The following is a 14,699-nucleotide window of genomic DNA, read 5'->3' as shown; positions in this document are numbered from 1 at the left end:
TCCTTATGTCCTCTCCAGCTGTAGTACTACATCTCTCTTCACCCACTGAGAGACCTTCTGTCTAGAAAGAACTCTGGGCTTTATCTCACAGAAAATTTACTTCTATAAAGTCTAGAAAATACTTTCAATTATCTCAGGAAAAAACAGGATTTTCAAGTACATCTGGGAGCACTTTTAGGTATGAGTGTTTAGAGGAGAAATAAACTTGCTGACATATCACTGACGCCTTTTTTATACCTCATGAGAGGTGTACAGAAATACATGCATCTTTGCAGTATTTTTGACCCAGAAGGCTACAGAGGTAGCATAGCATCTTTAAGGTTTTTAGCATGATGCCTGATTAGGCACCTCCACATCTTGCTGCAAGTCTGAGCCTTACCATGAGTTTCTGTAGTTGGGCAAAAATCAGTGGGCAACTGAGTGCTCAGTCCTGCACAGGTGAGGTGTTACTGCAGCAAAGTACACAGCACTAAGAGTAGATGTTTACAGATTGCTGAAAAGGAAGCTTGCTGGATTTCTCTTGGATTTGTCCTCAGGAAGCTCTGTGGCCTTTTCCTAGGAATGCCCTCTGTAACTCAGTGTAATACAGCTTAATCTTTTTTTTTCAGTGAAGAAGACTGGGGGTCAGATAGTGGAGGGGGCACAAGTGCTTGGACTCTGCCTTACCAGGAATGGGTGTCAACAGCTCAAGGAACAGGGAGCAATACTCTCTCACTTCAGATTTATCAAAGTTTTGCTGTCCTGGCTGAACTTCTGTACGAGTGTAATGAGTCCCCTTAAATTCAGTGCCTCTGGTGTGCCTCTGGTTTTGTAGTGTTAGTTTACAAAGTAATTCACAAGAAAGGTGTCTGGCAGGAGGTAACATACCTTGCTGAACTTCTTTTAAAACACAGTGCTGCTGTGATATTGGTGGCACAGAAGTTTTGTGGTTTACAGGAGGACACGGGAGTCCAGGATCAGGTTAGGCATTACAGCTTAGTTATTCAGCCTGGTGGAGTATCAGTCTCTGGGTATATTGACAGTCATTTTTCTGCTTTCAAAGAAGTGTATTAATTCTGTTTCACGTATCTGAGTAGGTATCATTGGGTACAGTGCTTGGGATCCAAGAGATCAGTGTTCAGCTACCTCCCATCTGACCTGTTTGTGCAGCCAGAAATCCATGGAATGGGTTGGGGGAGTAAGGTACCAAAACCATTTAGCTGATTAAATAGGCCACTGCTGATTTTGTCTAATCAGGGGAAGCCCTGGCATCTTGCAGTGTGCATGCCCAAGAATTTCATTTCAGTTACACAAAATTGAGATGGGAGAAACTATCTGAATCCATTGAGGTAAGTACAGACAGAAAGAGGGAAACAGCATCTATCCAGATCTTGTGAGAGGTTTAAATTGGAAACGTGGCCCTCAAAGACTACAGAACCCACCATGCCTTGCTGTATTTTAATAATCTTAATCAAGAAAGTGCACTAGCTTGGTGGAATTGCAGTAGTGTTGCCAGCATCAATTTTACTAAAGAGGAGGGTGGCTATGGGAAATCTGTAGGCCACGTTTGGAACAGAGGCTTCAGCTGAGCTCCCCTTGAATTAAATTTTGGCAAAGGAACAAATGTGTGAAATGAGTGAAGGTGATGATTGGGTTTTGGATGTATTCCAGTGATCCCTGCCTGGCAACGGACTGCAAGTACGCCAACAAATTCCACTTCCACTGTCTCTTTGGGAACTGCAAGTATGTGTGCAAAACCTCTGGCAAAGCAGAATCCCACTGCCTGGACCACATCAACCCCAACAATAATTTGGTGAATGTGCGAGACCAGTTTGCTTACTATTCGCTGCAGTGTCTCTGTCCGAACCAGGTAAGAGCAATTCAAAAGGAGTGTTCTAGCCAGAGGATGTGTGCAGGAGAAGAATGAGAAAGAGCAAGTAGACTACCCAGTAGGAAGTGAGGCTGAGTGGTTCATTCCTGGTCCAAGTACAGAACCATAGAAGGGTCTCAATTACGTGGTCTACCAAAAGGTCCGGTTTCCATCAAATTAAAAATGTGTTTCTTTGACTTGGTGAAGTAGATAAGGCAGCTAGAATGATCTAAAGAGACACAAGATGAAATAAACCAAAAATGTATGATGAATACCAGGGAAAGCCACAAGTTAGATTTGGGATATTTCAATGTAGAATAGTGCAATACAAAATACATGACAGGGAACAAGATTGCACTGCAGCTTGTGGAAGATAAAATGGATGTGCTCTAGAGTATCAGCTCAGGCCCCTCTCTCGTGTCGCAGAGGGACAGCATGAGTAGTAGGCAGACGAGAGTGCATTTGTTTTAGATGTACTTAAAGCAACCTGCCTGTTTGCTTCTCTCTAGCACTGTGAATTCAGGATGCGAGGGCATTACCACTGTCTTCGTCCTGGCTGCTACTTTGTGACTAACATCACCACCAAGCTGCCCTGGCATGTGAAAAAACATGAGAAGGCAGAGAGAAGGGCAGCCAATGGCTTCAAGTATTTTACCAAGCGAGAAGAGTGTGGCAGACTAGGTGAGTTTTCTTCTCATTCCCCCCCGTCACCTTTCTCATGTGGTCTGTCCCACGTCTGGGCTAAGAATGCCATGAGTTAAAGCCAGTGAGTTATGCTTAAAATGTATTTGGTCATTAAATCACTAAACAAGAAATGGAACAAAATAGGAATCAGATCCTGATCTGCCTGAGCTGAAGCATGTTTTCCCAAAGAGAGACCCAAGTTAAATGGCTAGAAAATGTAATACAGAGGATTTTATATATATATATTTGTCTGGAGATACAGCTTCCTCTTTGTTTTTCCTTTTTATCTAATTGTCAAGACCTTTGGTTTTTTCTGTACTCTGTAGTCTTTTGGGCCTACTGCTTGTGTTGGGTGGAGTTTAAGGTTGCTCTTAGAAGTAAAAAAAAAAAAAGCATAGGGGCAATGCCTGTTCTGGTGAGTGCCTTCTGTGAAAGTCTTCCTGTACCGAAGTTGCTGCTTTGCCTGATCCCAGCCAGCTTCAAATGAAACGGGTTTTTGCACCGTTGCCAGCGCGGCATATGGAAAGCCAAAGGGCACATAACCGGAGATAGAGGTATGGAGAGGAGCGTTGAATAAACTGCTCCCTTTTCCCCCAAAACCATTCTCCACAGCCACTTGTGAGCAGGGGGGAATACAGCGCTGTTTGTGCCTGCCTCCCACCAGAGCACGGCCCAAGGGAACACCTGAGATGTGGCACAGCCTCAGACTGTGGCTTGCCCACTTGCCAAAACTATTAGCAGCGCTGCAGCAGTTATTAAATCTAAGTGCCTCTAGTGTAAAGCTGGTAAAACAAACGCCCAACAAAAAGTAGAATGCATTCCCAGGGAGGTCTCTAGAGCTGAAATCCATGGCTCTGAACTGGGAGGAATCCCTAAAGACAGCTCCAGCAGAGCTCTGTCCTGAACTGCCTGGATTCTTTTAACCCTCCAAATTGCATTTTGCCGTAACAGTATCCCAGGCCCAGTCTTCCCTATGGTTGGAACAAAGGCTGGAACAAAACAGGGTTCAGAATAACATTTCCGGGTGCTGTTCTCTCACACTGCAGGGAGACAGCCACAATAACCAGAAGCAAACTTTTCAGGTTTTCTTTTCTTTTCTTTTCATGTCCAGAATTTATACCCAAATGGTAGCTTGTTTGTGGTAACCAGGGTAATGAGTCTCAACACGCCACAGCCAGTACTTACCTAGGTCTCATTTACACATGTCAGTAGATTCAGCAGTTGCTGTTATTTACTCAACTTTAGGTGTTTCAGGTGATAGCAGGGGCTAGACAAAGCAGGACAATGATATATGACACCAGCCTACACGGATGCCCTAGCAACAGGCGAGCCTTCACCTGCCCTTTGCTGATACCGTTCAGTCCCGCCAGCACTGTTTGTTCTCCCTCCCAAAGAACAGCACAGCGTGGTGGGGAGGGCAGATGAGGTGGGGCTGTGGGCGAGTGCAATACCTAAACAAACACAAACTTGGCATGCACATAAAACACTATCTGGGAGCTAAAGATGGGCTGGGTGATTCAGGCAGCGAGGCATCTACAGGCTGTGCCTGTGTCAGCAGTGTTTATTTTGGGGAGCGATGGGGTACATGCATCCAGCAGTATGTACGTATGCCTATAGGTTGGGCTTGCTGTGCAGTAAACATATGTTTAGGCAGCACTCTGCGTTTGCCTGGGTAGATACAGGCAGCATGACGGGATGGTGTAGCTGGATGTGTTTGTGTAGGTGTATACGGTTATACCAACATGTAAATGCACGTCTGCTGCTCTGTACGTGCTTTTTATGTTGCGTAGGTATCTATAGCAGGTGCAGAAAGCACTGGGCTGCTTTAAGGGCTGTGAATGTTTCTGAACAAACACATACAATAGATTATTTTTTTTATATGTGTGCTTGTGCATGTGTAAATATATACATGTGTGTATGCATGGGGAGAGGGAGAGAGAGATGAAAAATACGTATGTACATAAATAAAGGTGGATGGGTGTAGACAGATGAGTAAAACTGAGCCTGTCTGTACCTCTGTGTATATAAGGGTATGGCCAAGGGATGATGGAGAACAGACAGAACCTGATTATTGATATAGCTGTGTTTTAACTATAACAAAGCATTACTTATCAGCTATAGAATGTAGCTGTTTAAAATTGTCCATTAAGGAGAGACACAAACTCCCAGCATGCATGGCACTATCCACGAGGAGCAAAATGTGTCAAGTGCTGTATGCCAGAACCCATATAAATTGCTTGTTGGTTAGTAGCTGCCCCTATTACACAACAAATTTGGAGTGGCAATAAACACTTCCTGGCTCATTTCTATCTGACCAGAGAGCATACACTGTCCAGAGCTAGAGCTTTTAAGAGACTGCTTTTTTGAGAGCACAGTTAAAGGAAAAAAGAGAAAAAGAACTTTTCATTTCTAACCTAATTATGAGCATGTATTTTTGATTATAATTTCTATGATACAGTTAAATGTCTTCATTTTGTTTGAAAAGGAAAAGGCACTAGCTAGGACTGGAGAGCATTAGGCTACTAGATGTAATGGCAATGTTCCTTTCTTTATAACAAAACAAAGAGGGATGGGACTGGTCTGCAGCTCAGGCTCACTTCTTACATCTGTGTACACTGTAATCCTCTCTTGCAGTTGCTCAGCAGGCAAAAGCTCATGTTTTTTCTCATTCAGGACTGATCCTGAAGAACCTGTGACTATTGATAATCTTCAATCCACCAGAAATCCATGTAGCAGCAGCCTTGACCCGTCTCCAGATCATCTTCCCTACAGTCCCCTTCCCTCTTGGTACCTTTCATGTGCTACATACAATGGTTTTGTGTCTGTAGGTTGCAAATACAACCAGGTGAACAGCCACTTCCACTGCATTCGAGAGGGCTGCCAGTTCTCCTTCCTGCTCAAGCACCAAATGACATCCCATGCCAGAAAGCACATGAGAAGGATGCTGGGGAAGAACTTTGATCGTGTTCCTACTCAGGTGACTCACTGGTTATTTAAGTTGTAGATTCACATGTAGTGTTGGTCCCTTTGGTTGCTTGCTGCAGAACTGCTTTAGTGCCAAGACACTTGTACCCAGACTCTTAAGGATGTAAGTCTGCACTGGGGGATGCAACCGGGATATGCAAGTTCACCCAAGGTAGCTTCACCTGGTTGGACTTCTACCATATGAAGGAAAACGATGAAGCATAGACATCAAGGCATTACTGAGTGTAAACAGCTTTTCGTTGTGAATTACGGAGAAAAAAATGTACGGAGGATAACACTAAAAATACTCATATTTACAACTTGCACTCCCTCCCTGCTCTCTCATACACCAGTTGACTTATTAAAATTAAAGTGCTTAGGATGTGGAAGAATTGAACGTGCTGGTTAAAGCAAACATTTCCTGTTGCCCATAAAGAATTATTTGCTGCTTCCACCTAGGATGGGAGAAATACTTGAAATTTCTCTTCCCTTATTGATTTGGAGTTAGTTTGGGGAACTTGTCCTCTCTCAGGAAGTAGCAGAGCAATACACTTGCTTCTTTTCTAACATGTAACTGAGAGCAACTGGCAGATTAGGTTTGTCTATTCCATGAATAAATTCAAGAGTTTCAACTGCAGCGCTGAGCTGCTGCTCAGAATGGCAGCAGTCCTGCAACCTCCTGCTGCTTCTTATTCCTTAGTTGCTTTAACTTCCATTGACTTGGGAGATGAAACAAGTTAGCTTTATTTAAACGCCTGTGACAGATCTGACCCTAAGGACATCTTCTGGTACATGAAAAAAAAAAGGGGCCACCTGTAAAAGGAAGATGTGAACCCCCTTTCATTGCACAACATGGGAATTAAAGGTCCCTGTTAGTTATTAAGTACTGTCGATAAGTTAATTGTTCAAGTCTACTGCTGTTGGATTTAATGAGTTCACAGGTGCCAAGGAACTGGTGTGGTACCTTTTGTTCTTAACGTGAAAAGCTTAGGTAAAACAATCAAACTTAGGAGAGATTTAACAACTAGATTTGTCTTCACTACTCTTCTAGTACATGATGAGTCTAGCCCTAAGAACTGTAGTGCATGCTGGGCGGAAGAAGCTAGTTTTGACCTCCATCTCCTTTCACTGGCAATCCTGTGTCACTTCAGCAGTGGAGAAGTAGTAATCATGGCCTGAGAATCCTGGGAGCATACAGTGCTGTCTTACTCTACTGCTGTGCTTAGCCCAGGGAGCAGTCCAGCAAACAACAAAGCAGGGATGAAACCACTGATCAGGGCACGTGGCAAAGCCAGAGAGCGCGCTGTACCGCCACTGCCTTTCTGCATTTAAATGTCCTACCTCCGCTTTTTCCCATGCTTCGGTGCTCAGCGGGCGGGCAGTGGTGTGTCTTGGTACCTACCCGTGTAAGTACCCAGAGAGGACCACGCCGTGCCAGGCCACAGCAGCTGCACATGAACACAGCACACACACACATCCCTGGTGTCAGCCTGCATTCCCCTGTTGCAGTGTCTCAACATGCAGGCGCTAGGACAGTCATGTCAGTAGTTGTATTTCCAGTCTCTAAATGCAACAGGACCTACACGGTAAGGTAGTAACGCCAAGATTAACACCTCCTGTTTTTGAATGCATCAGAATCCACACACCAGGAAAGCGGTGCCAAGATTAACACTCCCAGCCTCTGAGCGCATCACAATTCACATACCAGGATGCATGTGCCAAGTCTAATGCTCTGAGCTCCCAGTGAAGGAAGATTCACGCTCGTAGCCATAGTACCATGGGTTCCACTCACGAGCATGTTCCAGCTATCCCTCATGAACTGTGTCAGAGAGAAATAAACGTGCAGACAGATGGTTTTGGTCTTGGCATCTTGCTTTTGGTGTGAAAGTCCCCGTCCTGTTTTCTTGCTGCAGGTTATTGGCCACACTCCAAGAAATGAAAATCTCCCCCAGGTTGGCAGCATGGCACCCAGCCCAGCCTCATCAGGAACCCCAGCTTCCTTTCAGGGACCCCCAAGCATGATGGACACTGAAACAGATGAGTACATGGATTACACTGGCTGTAGCCCTGGGGGTATCTCCTCCGAATCTTCCAACATGGACCGCAGCTGCTCCAGCACTCCAGTGGGCAACGAAAGTACATCAGCAGGTAAGAGAGAAGGGGGTGGGGGGGGTGAAATGGATCATCAGTTGCCTGCTCTCTTGGGAGATAAACTCATGAAGAGAGGCCAAGGAACAATTGCACCTTAAAATATGCACTGTACCAGCTTCACAATAGTGCCTCGTACTAACCCAGCTCCCTCTATCATTTGTGAGAAGAAATCCATCAAAATGTGTGCCTCAAGCATCCATGAACTAACAGCGTATCTTTTTTCTCCCCTGAAGAGAGGTTGTTTTCCTGTGTCTTGGAGTTGGATCTGTTTTACTAACTGATTTAAAAAAAAAGTTGTGGGCCTCTTCTGAACTTGGCATTTCCCCCAATACTGTTTGTATTTCATTATGCAGCATCTGAAGTCAGGCACTTTCCTACACTGTTGAGGTACAGAAAGACTGTACAATAGCAAATATTATATACACAGGGGAAAAAACCTACCACATCTTCAGAAAGCAACACATAAAAGCAGCTCTCTGAGCTCCCTTCCTCATGCAGAAGCTCTTGTTCTGTTTTGTGCTGTGTTGCACAGAGCAGACCTCCATCATCCCCTCTTTTTGGAAGTAAGTTTCTGCCATTGTTTCCCGTTTGCCAGGATAACGTGTAGCCATCTCCCGCTGCCCTGTGTTACAGGGTTATCTTTTCAGTAGTCAGATATCTTTTATGAATTCTGTTATCATCTAGTGGTGATCCAGGGATCTCTTAGCTGTCGTTCCCAGGGTTAAGTGTTACATTCTACACAGGCTGCCTCACTGAGTTTGCTTTAATTTCGTACACATTTTCCTACCTTTCCGTCCCACAGCAGTTAGATGAAGGTTATCATATAGCACATCTAACCCTATGTTGTACGAACACTGCTGGGTCATGACAGTGGTTGTCCCATGACATTAAAGCTCCTCCAAAGAGTTCTGGTGGGACAGTGGTCCCTGGCACTCTCTCCTCTGTCAGCACGCTGCCCGGCCCGCCTCACGCTTCCTAGGGAACAGCCCCCACTGCTGCCTGGGCCGCGAGCAACCCCACTGCCCCGAGCGTGCGACCGCCTCACAGCTATTAGTTGGTATGAGCTGGTGCCACATAGATGAACAAGGACCAGACAAGCAGGACTTTCTGCATGAAAGCCTGTAGCTCTTCCCCCACGCCACTAAAGCCACCTTACCTTCTGCAGGGACAACCCTCCTCTTCCTGATGCTGTCAGTTCCTCACCTTCTGTTTCTTCTCTGTTACAGTTCTGTTTCATACATTTGTGAATGTATTTTCCATTTTCATCATATTGCTTCTGCTCTTGGGTTCTCATTTCAGTTCTTTTGTTTTTTGTTTTGTTTTGTTTTTTTGTTTTGGTTTTGTTGTTTTGTTTTGTTTTGGTTTTTTTCCTTTTTTTCTGCTTTTTTTTCTCTCCACATTCTCCAGGCTGCCTGGTTCCTTCTACTGCTACTGCTGCTGCCGATGATGCTACCCACAATGCACCACAACCTCAACCACCATCTCTGCCTCCATCTTTCTCACAAGCCCTGCTTAGGTCTCCCCTTCCCACCCTCCCCTATCTTTTCTCTCCATCTTGTCTCTCATACTCTCTGCTCAGTGCCACTCTTGGATCCAGCAGAGGCATTGTCATGCCTGCCGCCAGCACCACTGGGTTTTCGCCCATCATTGCCACTCCAACTCCAGTAAAAAGTGACGTTCCCTTAGTTCAGGATGCAGCAGGTAACACTTCTTTGCTTTCTCTCTGTGTCCTGTGCCCATCTCCTTCCCCACTCACCCTGCCCACATTTTTTTCTCTGTACCTCTGGGTCAGTAAAAAAGCATACATCACTCTGTGTCTTATTTAACTTTATCCAAGGGCCCCTCCATGCCTACTCCTTTTGTCTGCTGACACAGTAACCACAGCTAAGAAGGGTAACCAGAACCACAGCAGATCACTGAGAGACATTTGGATACCAGAGAGCAATTTCCACCAATTCCAAACTATGAGAAAAACCTAACAAAATCCATAGTTAAAATGCACTTTCAGCCTCTTGATAACAGCAGGGTGGCCACAAAGCAAACTTTTGCTCATGTAGCATTAATGGGACTTGGAATTCTTGTTTAGATCTTCCAGGCCACCCAACTCACACATCTCTGCAGGTAAATATCTGACAGGGTCCTCAGTTCCTGTACTTTTATTGATCTTGTAAGCTTCACTGCTTCCTATTCATATACGAAGCCATAAAATTCAGGGCTGCTTTCCCCAGCACAAGTAACAGAGTACAGTACAGTCAGTGTCACTACGATGACATCATCAGACAGCTCAGGCTGTTTCTCACACTCACTGTTATTTATATCTGCTCTTAACAGCTGCAGAAAATACATCTAGATTTTTAGTTTTAAGCTGCCATGTTTCCCATGTGTGACTAAGATCAGAGATGTCTCAGGCTGGGGATTCTCATTCCAGCTGGGAATGTTTTTTAGGGTGTGTCTCAGTTTTGGCTTCTTTTCCAAACTCCCAGCTCTTTTCTAGTTAATTAAGGGCATATTTGTGCTTAAAGTTCACACTTAAGAGGATTCTGGCAGCCTACAAATGTCCCAGTCATTCTTCCTGCCAGTTTTAGTAATGCACAAATCCAAGGTAAATGGTTGGGAGTATGGCTGGAGGACCAACTCCACTTGGAAGTTCACAGGTTTTTCTCATGGGACTTGGCAGGAGAAAGATCCTTGCCCTGTCCAGAGGAGTGTGTTCCAATGGACAACATTCACAAGAAACTGTATTTTTGCTGCTTTTTTTTTTTTTTTTGAAAAACTGATTTGCACGCAACCTGAAATATCTTAACCTTGTGCTGTGCTTTCCTCTAATTATATATTTTTAAGTTTCTTTTCTTTTTACCTTTCTATAGTTTTGTGAATGTTTACATTATTAGTAGTTGAAAAGACAAGCCCTACGCCAGGCACTTACCATTGAGATTTACTTGGGATTACATCTGTTGAGGCTTGTAATCTTCAGTTGGGTGCTAGGGACTGAACGTTGTCTAGTGGCTAAAGGAGGAGAGTCTACCAGGTTATCATCTCTCTTTTTCATGCCCTTGCTCTGAAACTTTGCCTGTATGAGAAAACAGAATTGGTTTAACTAAAGTTCTAAGCACATCTGTTTGAACTGTTGTAAAAGCTGGGCAGATAACATTGAGTTTAAAACAGGTAAAATTTAAGTTCTACTTATTTCCCAGATTTCCTATCCAGAGTCTTACCCCCAAGATGGCTTATCCCATATTCCTGTCTGAAGGCAGACAAGCTGAGCATTCATACTAATGACAAAAGAAAGACTTGGCTGTAATTTTTTTAAAAGAAGGAGCTGATCTGGATAGCAGCAATTTGTCCAGGCAACGATGCTCTTGCACTAGTCGCCTGGAAGCGAAGAACTACATTTTACAATACCAGATGTTTAGAGGGGGAGCAGAGAGTTAATTGGTCACAGATTCTATAGCTAAGAGCTTGCTAATTTAAAATCTACAGTGACAGAAAGTTATTCTTTCACTGGTAGCAGGTTAAATTAGCCTTAATGTGCAGTTTCCACCAGCTCTGTGTCACTAAGATGGTCTCACCATGGATGCCCCAAGCTGGCGTCCTTATTTGCAGTCTGAGCAAAAGTGCCACGTAACGAATGGGCATGGAAAAATCTTTTGTTCTTTGCTTATCCTGCAACCTGTACAGCCTGGCCATGGGAACTGTGCAGGAGATTGGGTTGCTGCTGCCATTTCCATTGACTTGTATTTTTCAATAAGGGCCAGTTTAACTTTCGGAGGCTTCCTTCAATGATCACCACTTTCTCTTAAAGGGATGTCATTGGAAGGGCCAGATATGGCAAAAATAGCATTAATCACTTTTAATACCTGCTTATCAGCCAGACAAAAAACCCAATTCTACAGCAGTCAAACAGATGACTCTTTCTTCAGTCTCCTAAACAAGGATGCAGGCTGCTCTGGAGTCTCAGGCCCCAGGCACTGCATGTCACAAATCATGCCTCTTTTTAAGAGGTTGGCAGTTTCAGCATGAAGGGGGGGGGGGGGGGGAAGTATGTTTTTGTTGCAAGCTATAATTTCCAATTACACTCACAATTCTGCACCTGGTGAGAAATTCTTGCCTCCAACCTTGTCTGTGCTGCATGTTGATACTGGAGATTGTGGTTTGATTCTGGAAGTAGCAAGCAGAGAAGAAAAAAAAAGTTAATAGATATAATGAGGTCGAGTCCTTGATGTCAGCTTGATCCTAGGGGACGTGAGCACTAGCCAGTTATGCTGGCCCTGTGAATGAAAGTGGAAGATAGATGAGGGCTCTTTATTTACTAGGGGCATCATGTGATTTTTGAGACCCAAGGGAAAACTGTAGAACTGGTATTTTCTCTCAGAGTCCACTGGCTAGTGATGATGAGAATTAGCCCCATTGAACATCTGTCCATCTGTCTTTCTAAGTGCACTCATCGTAATATGTAGGCTCATTACAGTGAGGGATGTTGCAGTCTCCTGGCCAAAGTCCATCCTATTTCTATAAATTCCCCCCCTTGCAGTTTTAATCACGCATGGGATCTTCCTTCACTTCCTGCCTGTCCTTGGCAGTCGCAGTGTATTACAAGAGCCTGGACAGGGGAAAACAGTATACACGTACCAGTTTTCAGCGTGCTTAAACTCTTTTACCACTCAGCCCCAGTGAACTTCAGTAATACGCCTCAGTCCTTAGACTGGAACAGGCCAGCGCCTCTGTATTAAAGTCTGATTTGAGGAAAATAGGACTAGAGATTAACTAAGCAGCAGGAGAAACTGTGAGAGTAGCAAAACAGAGAAGCAACAGTCAGCATTTGGACAGTATCAAGTATACCAGGGCAGCAATTGGAGGCAAGGTGGGATATGCTGAAAATTGAGGAAGCGATGTCCAGCAAGTATCAGCCAGCCCAACGATCCAGAGTTTGGGCTTACTTAGAGCTTGAGGGATGAGCTGCTGGGTGGGAACAGTTGCAGCGTTGTGTCTTGGCAAATGCAGAGCTTGCCAGGGTGCTTAGGAGATGAAGAGAGACCTGGCTGTCAGCAACACCGCTCTCCGCTTTTTCTCCTCAGGGAATACCATCACTATGCCAACTGCCTCGGGGGCCAAAAAGCGTTTCTGGATTATTGAGGACATGTCCCCGTTTGGCAAGCGCCGCAAGACCGCATCCTCACGCAAGATGCTGGATGAAGGGATGATGCTGGAGGGATTTCGGCGCTATGACCTCTACGAGGACTGCAAGGACTCCAGCTGCCAATTCTCTCTCAAGGTTACCCACTACCACTGCACGCGGGAGAATTGCGGCTACAAGTTCTGTGGCCGTACCCACATGTACAAGCACGCCCAGCATCACGATCGTGTTGACAACCTGGTTTTGGATGATTTCAAACGCTTCAAGTCTTCGCTGAGTTGCAACTTCCCAGACTGTCAGTTCTCTGGCAATAGCACACACTTCCACTGTCTGCGCTGTGGCTTCCGCTGCACCGACAGCACTAAGGTGACAGCCCACCGTAAGCACCACGGCAAGCAGGATGTCATCAGCGCCGCTGGCTTCTGCCAGTTCAGCTCGAGCGTGGACTGCGAGGTGCCTGACTGCAAGTACAAACTCAAGTGCTCCCACTTCCATTGCACCTACCCTGGCTGCAAACACACAGTGGTGGGCATGTCACAGATGGACTCGCACAAGCGCAAACACGAGAAGCAGGAGCGAGGGGAGCTTCCTGCCATCTCGCCTGGCCCCGAGGGCCTTGCCCACTCCACTCTTGAGTATGACATCCAGAACTCTTCCATCAACCTGGACAGCTCCCTCAACCTCAGCACTGACAACAACAGCTCCCTCTTCTTCCTGCAGAATGCGGCTGGTGTGGGCCTCAATGATTCCCTGGACCTCAGCAAGAAGCCATCGGAAGTCACTGAGGGTCCGTCGCCGAGCAGAGCCGGGACCGCGCCTCAGGAGAGGGGGGCGGTGGCATCCGGCTCTGGGGAGGTGGAGGACGAGGATGACTCTTCCCAAGAGGATGAAGAGGATGACGAGGAGGAGATGAATGAAGAAGAGGAGGATGATGAAGAGGAGGAGGATGATGACGACGATGAGGAGGATGATGAGGAGGAAGACTTGAACACAGATTCTGAAGAATCGCTGCCTGACCCTGAGGGCCTGGCCACTAAAGAAGATGGAGAACCAGAGGAGGCTGCTTCTTCCACAGACCACGGTGATGCTTCCAGGCCCCAGGGCGAGCCAGCCCCAACTCCAGCCCCAACTCCTGCTCCAGCTCCAGCTGCTGCCCCAGCCTCTACTGTTGCTCCAGCAGCTTCTCCTTAATCTTAGAGACAACAGCGGCAGTGGTTTGGTTTTGCTCTTACACAGAATTACTAAGAGGACCCCATATGAGGCAAGAACAAAGATTGGGATGGCAAGTGAAAAACAAACTCCGTGCCACACACACGAGAGAGAGAGGAAGGAAGGAAACCCATGCTCCTCCACAGGCCCCATAAGAGAGACAGGTTCGCAGCAGGACTGGTGCTGCATCACTTCATTCTGCAGATCACAGAACATGGGGGCAGGATGCAGCAAAAAATACCCTTTTATACGGACATGAACCTTGAGGGTACCGGCTGCTTTTCCTTGCTCCCTGCATGGTGCGTGGGGCCTGTGCCCATCTGGGGACCCTTTGTTATGGGTGGGGCTCTATCCCCCCATTTTTCTTTCTGGGTTTTATTTTTCCATGTTTTCAGTTGTACGATATTAATAATAATCTCCACTTCTTGGAGGGGGGGTGGGTGGGAACAACAGGTAATGAATTTTAGAAATATATATTTGTGTGTGTGTCTCTCTATATATAATGTACACACACACACACATATATAAAATTCAAGGAATTGGTGTCACAAAGACAACTAGCTCAGCTTTTGCCAGTGGGAAGGAGGGGGTGAGGGGTGCGCGCTCTCTCTCGCTCTCTCTCTCTCCACCCCTCCCCCCTTCTTTCTCCAGCATTAAATGAATGGCATCAGACAGCAAGGGTGGGAGTGGGTATTTATTGTCACTTAA

The 14,699-nt window shown here is 45.7% G+C and overlaps 1 protein-coding gene across 10 annotated transcripts in view; it reads left to right on the top strand.

Moving 5' to 3' along the window:
* CASZ1 (castor zinc finger 1) overlaps positions 1-14,407 on the top strand; it is a 207,066-nt gene extending 192,659 nt beyond the window's left edge. For 7 of the 10 annotated variants that reach the window (XM_074848245.1, XM_074848241.1, XM_074848242.1 and 4 more), the window contains 6 exons: positions 1,651-1,849; positions 2,359-2,530; positions 5,362-5,510; positions 7,411-7,645; positions 9,056-9,349; positions 12,724-14,407. In XM_074848245.1, coding sequence (XP_074704346.1) covers positions 1,651-1,849; positions 2,359-2,530; positions 5,362-5,510; positions 7,411-7,645; positions 9,056-9,349; positions 12,724-13,973 — 2,299 coding nt within the window. In that variant the 3' untranslated portion in view covers positions 13,974-14,407. The remainder of the gene's footprint in view (positions 1-1,650; positions 1,850-2,358; positions 2,531-5,361; positions 5,511-7,410; positions 7,646-9,055; positions 9,350-12,723) is intronic. The other 3 variants (XM_074848248.1, XM_074848246.1, XM_074848247.1) reach the window with 2 other exon arrangements.
* The last annotated feature ends 292 nt before the right edge of the window (positions 14,408-14,699 follow it).

Source organism: Strix aluco, chromosome 22, assembly GCF_031877795.1.
Source record: "Strix aluco isolate bStrAlu1 chromosome 22, bStrAlu1.hap1, whole genome shotgun sequence".
NCBI classification, from domain to species: domain Eukaryota; kingdom Metazoa; phylum Chordata; class Aves; order Strigiformes; family Strigidae; genus Strix; species Strix aluco.
The sequence above is the reverse complement of the archived record's forward strand: the minus strand, read 5'-3'. Positions and strand labels throughout refer to the sequence as shown.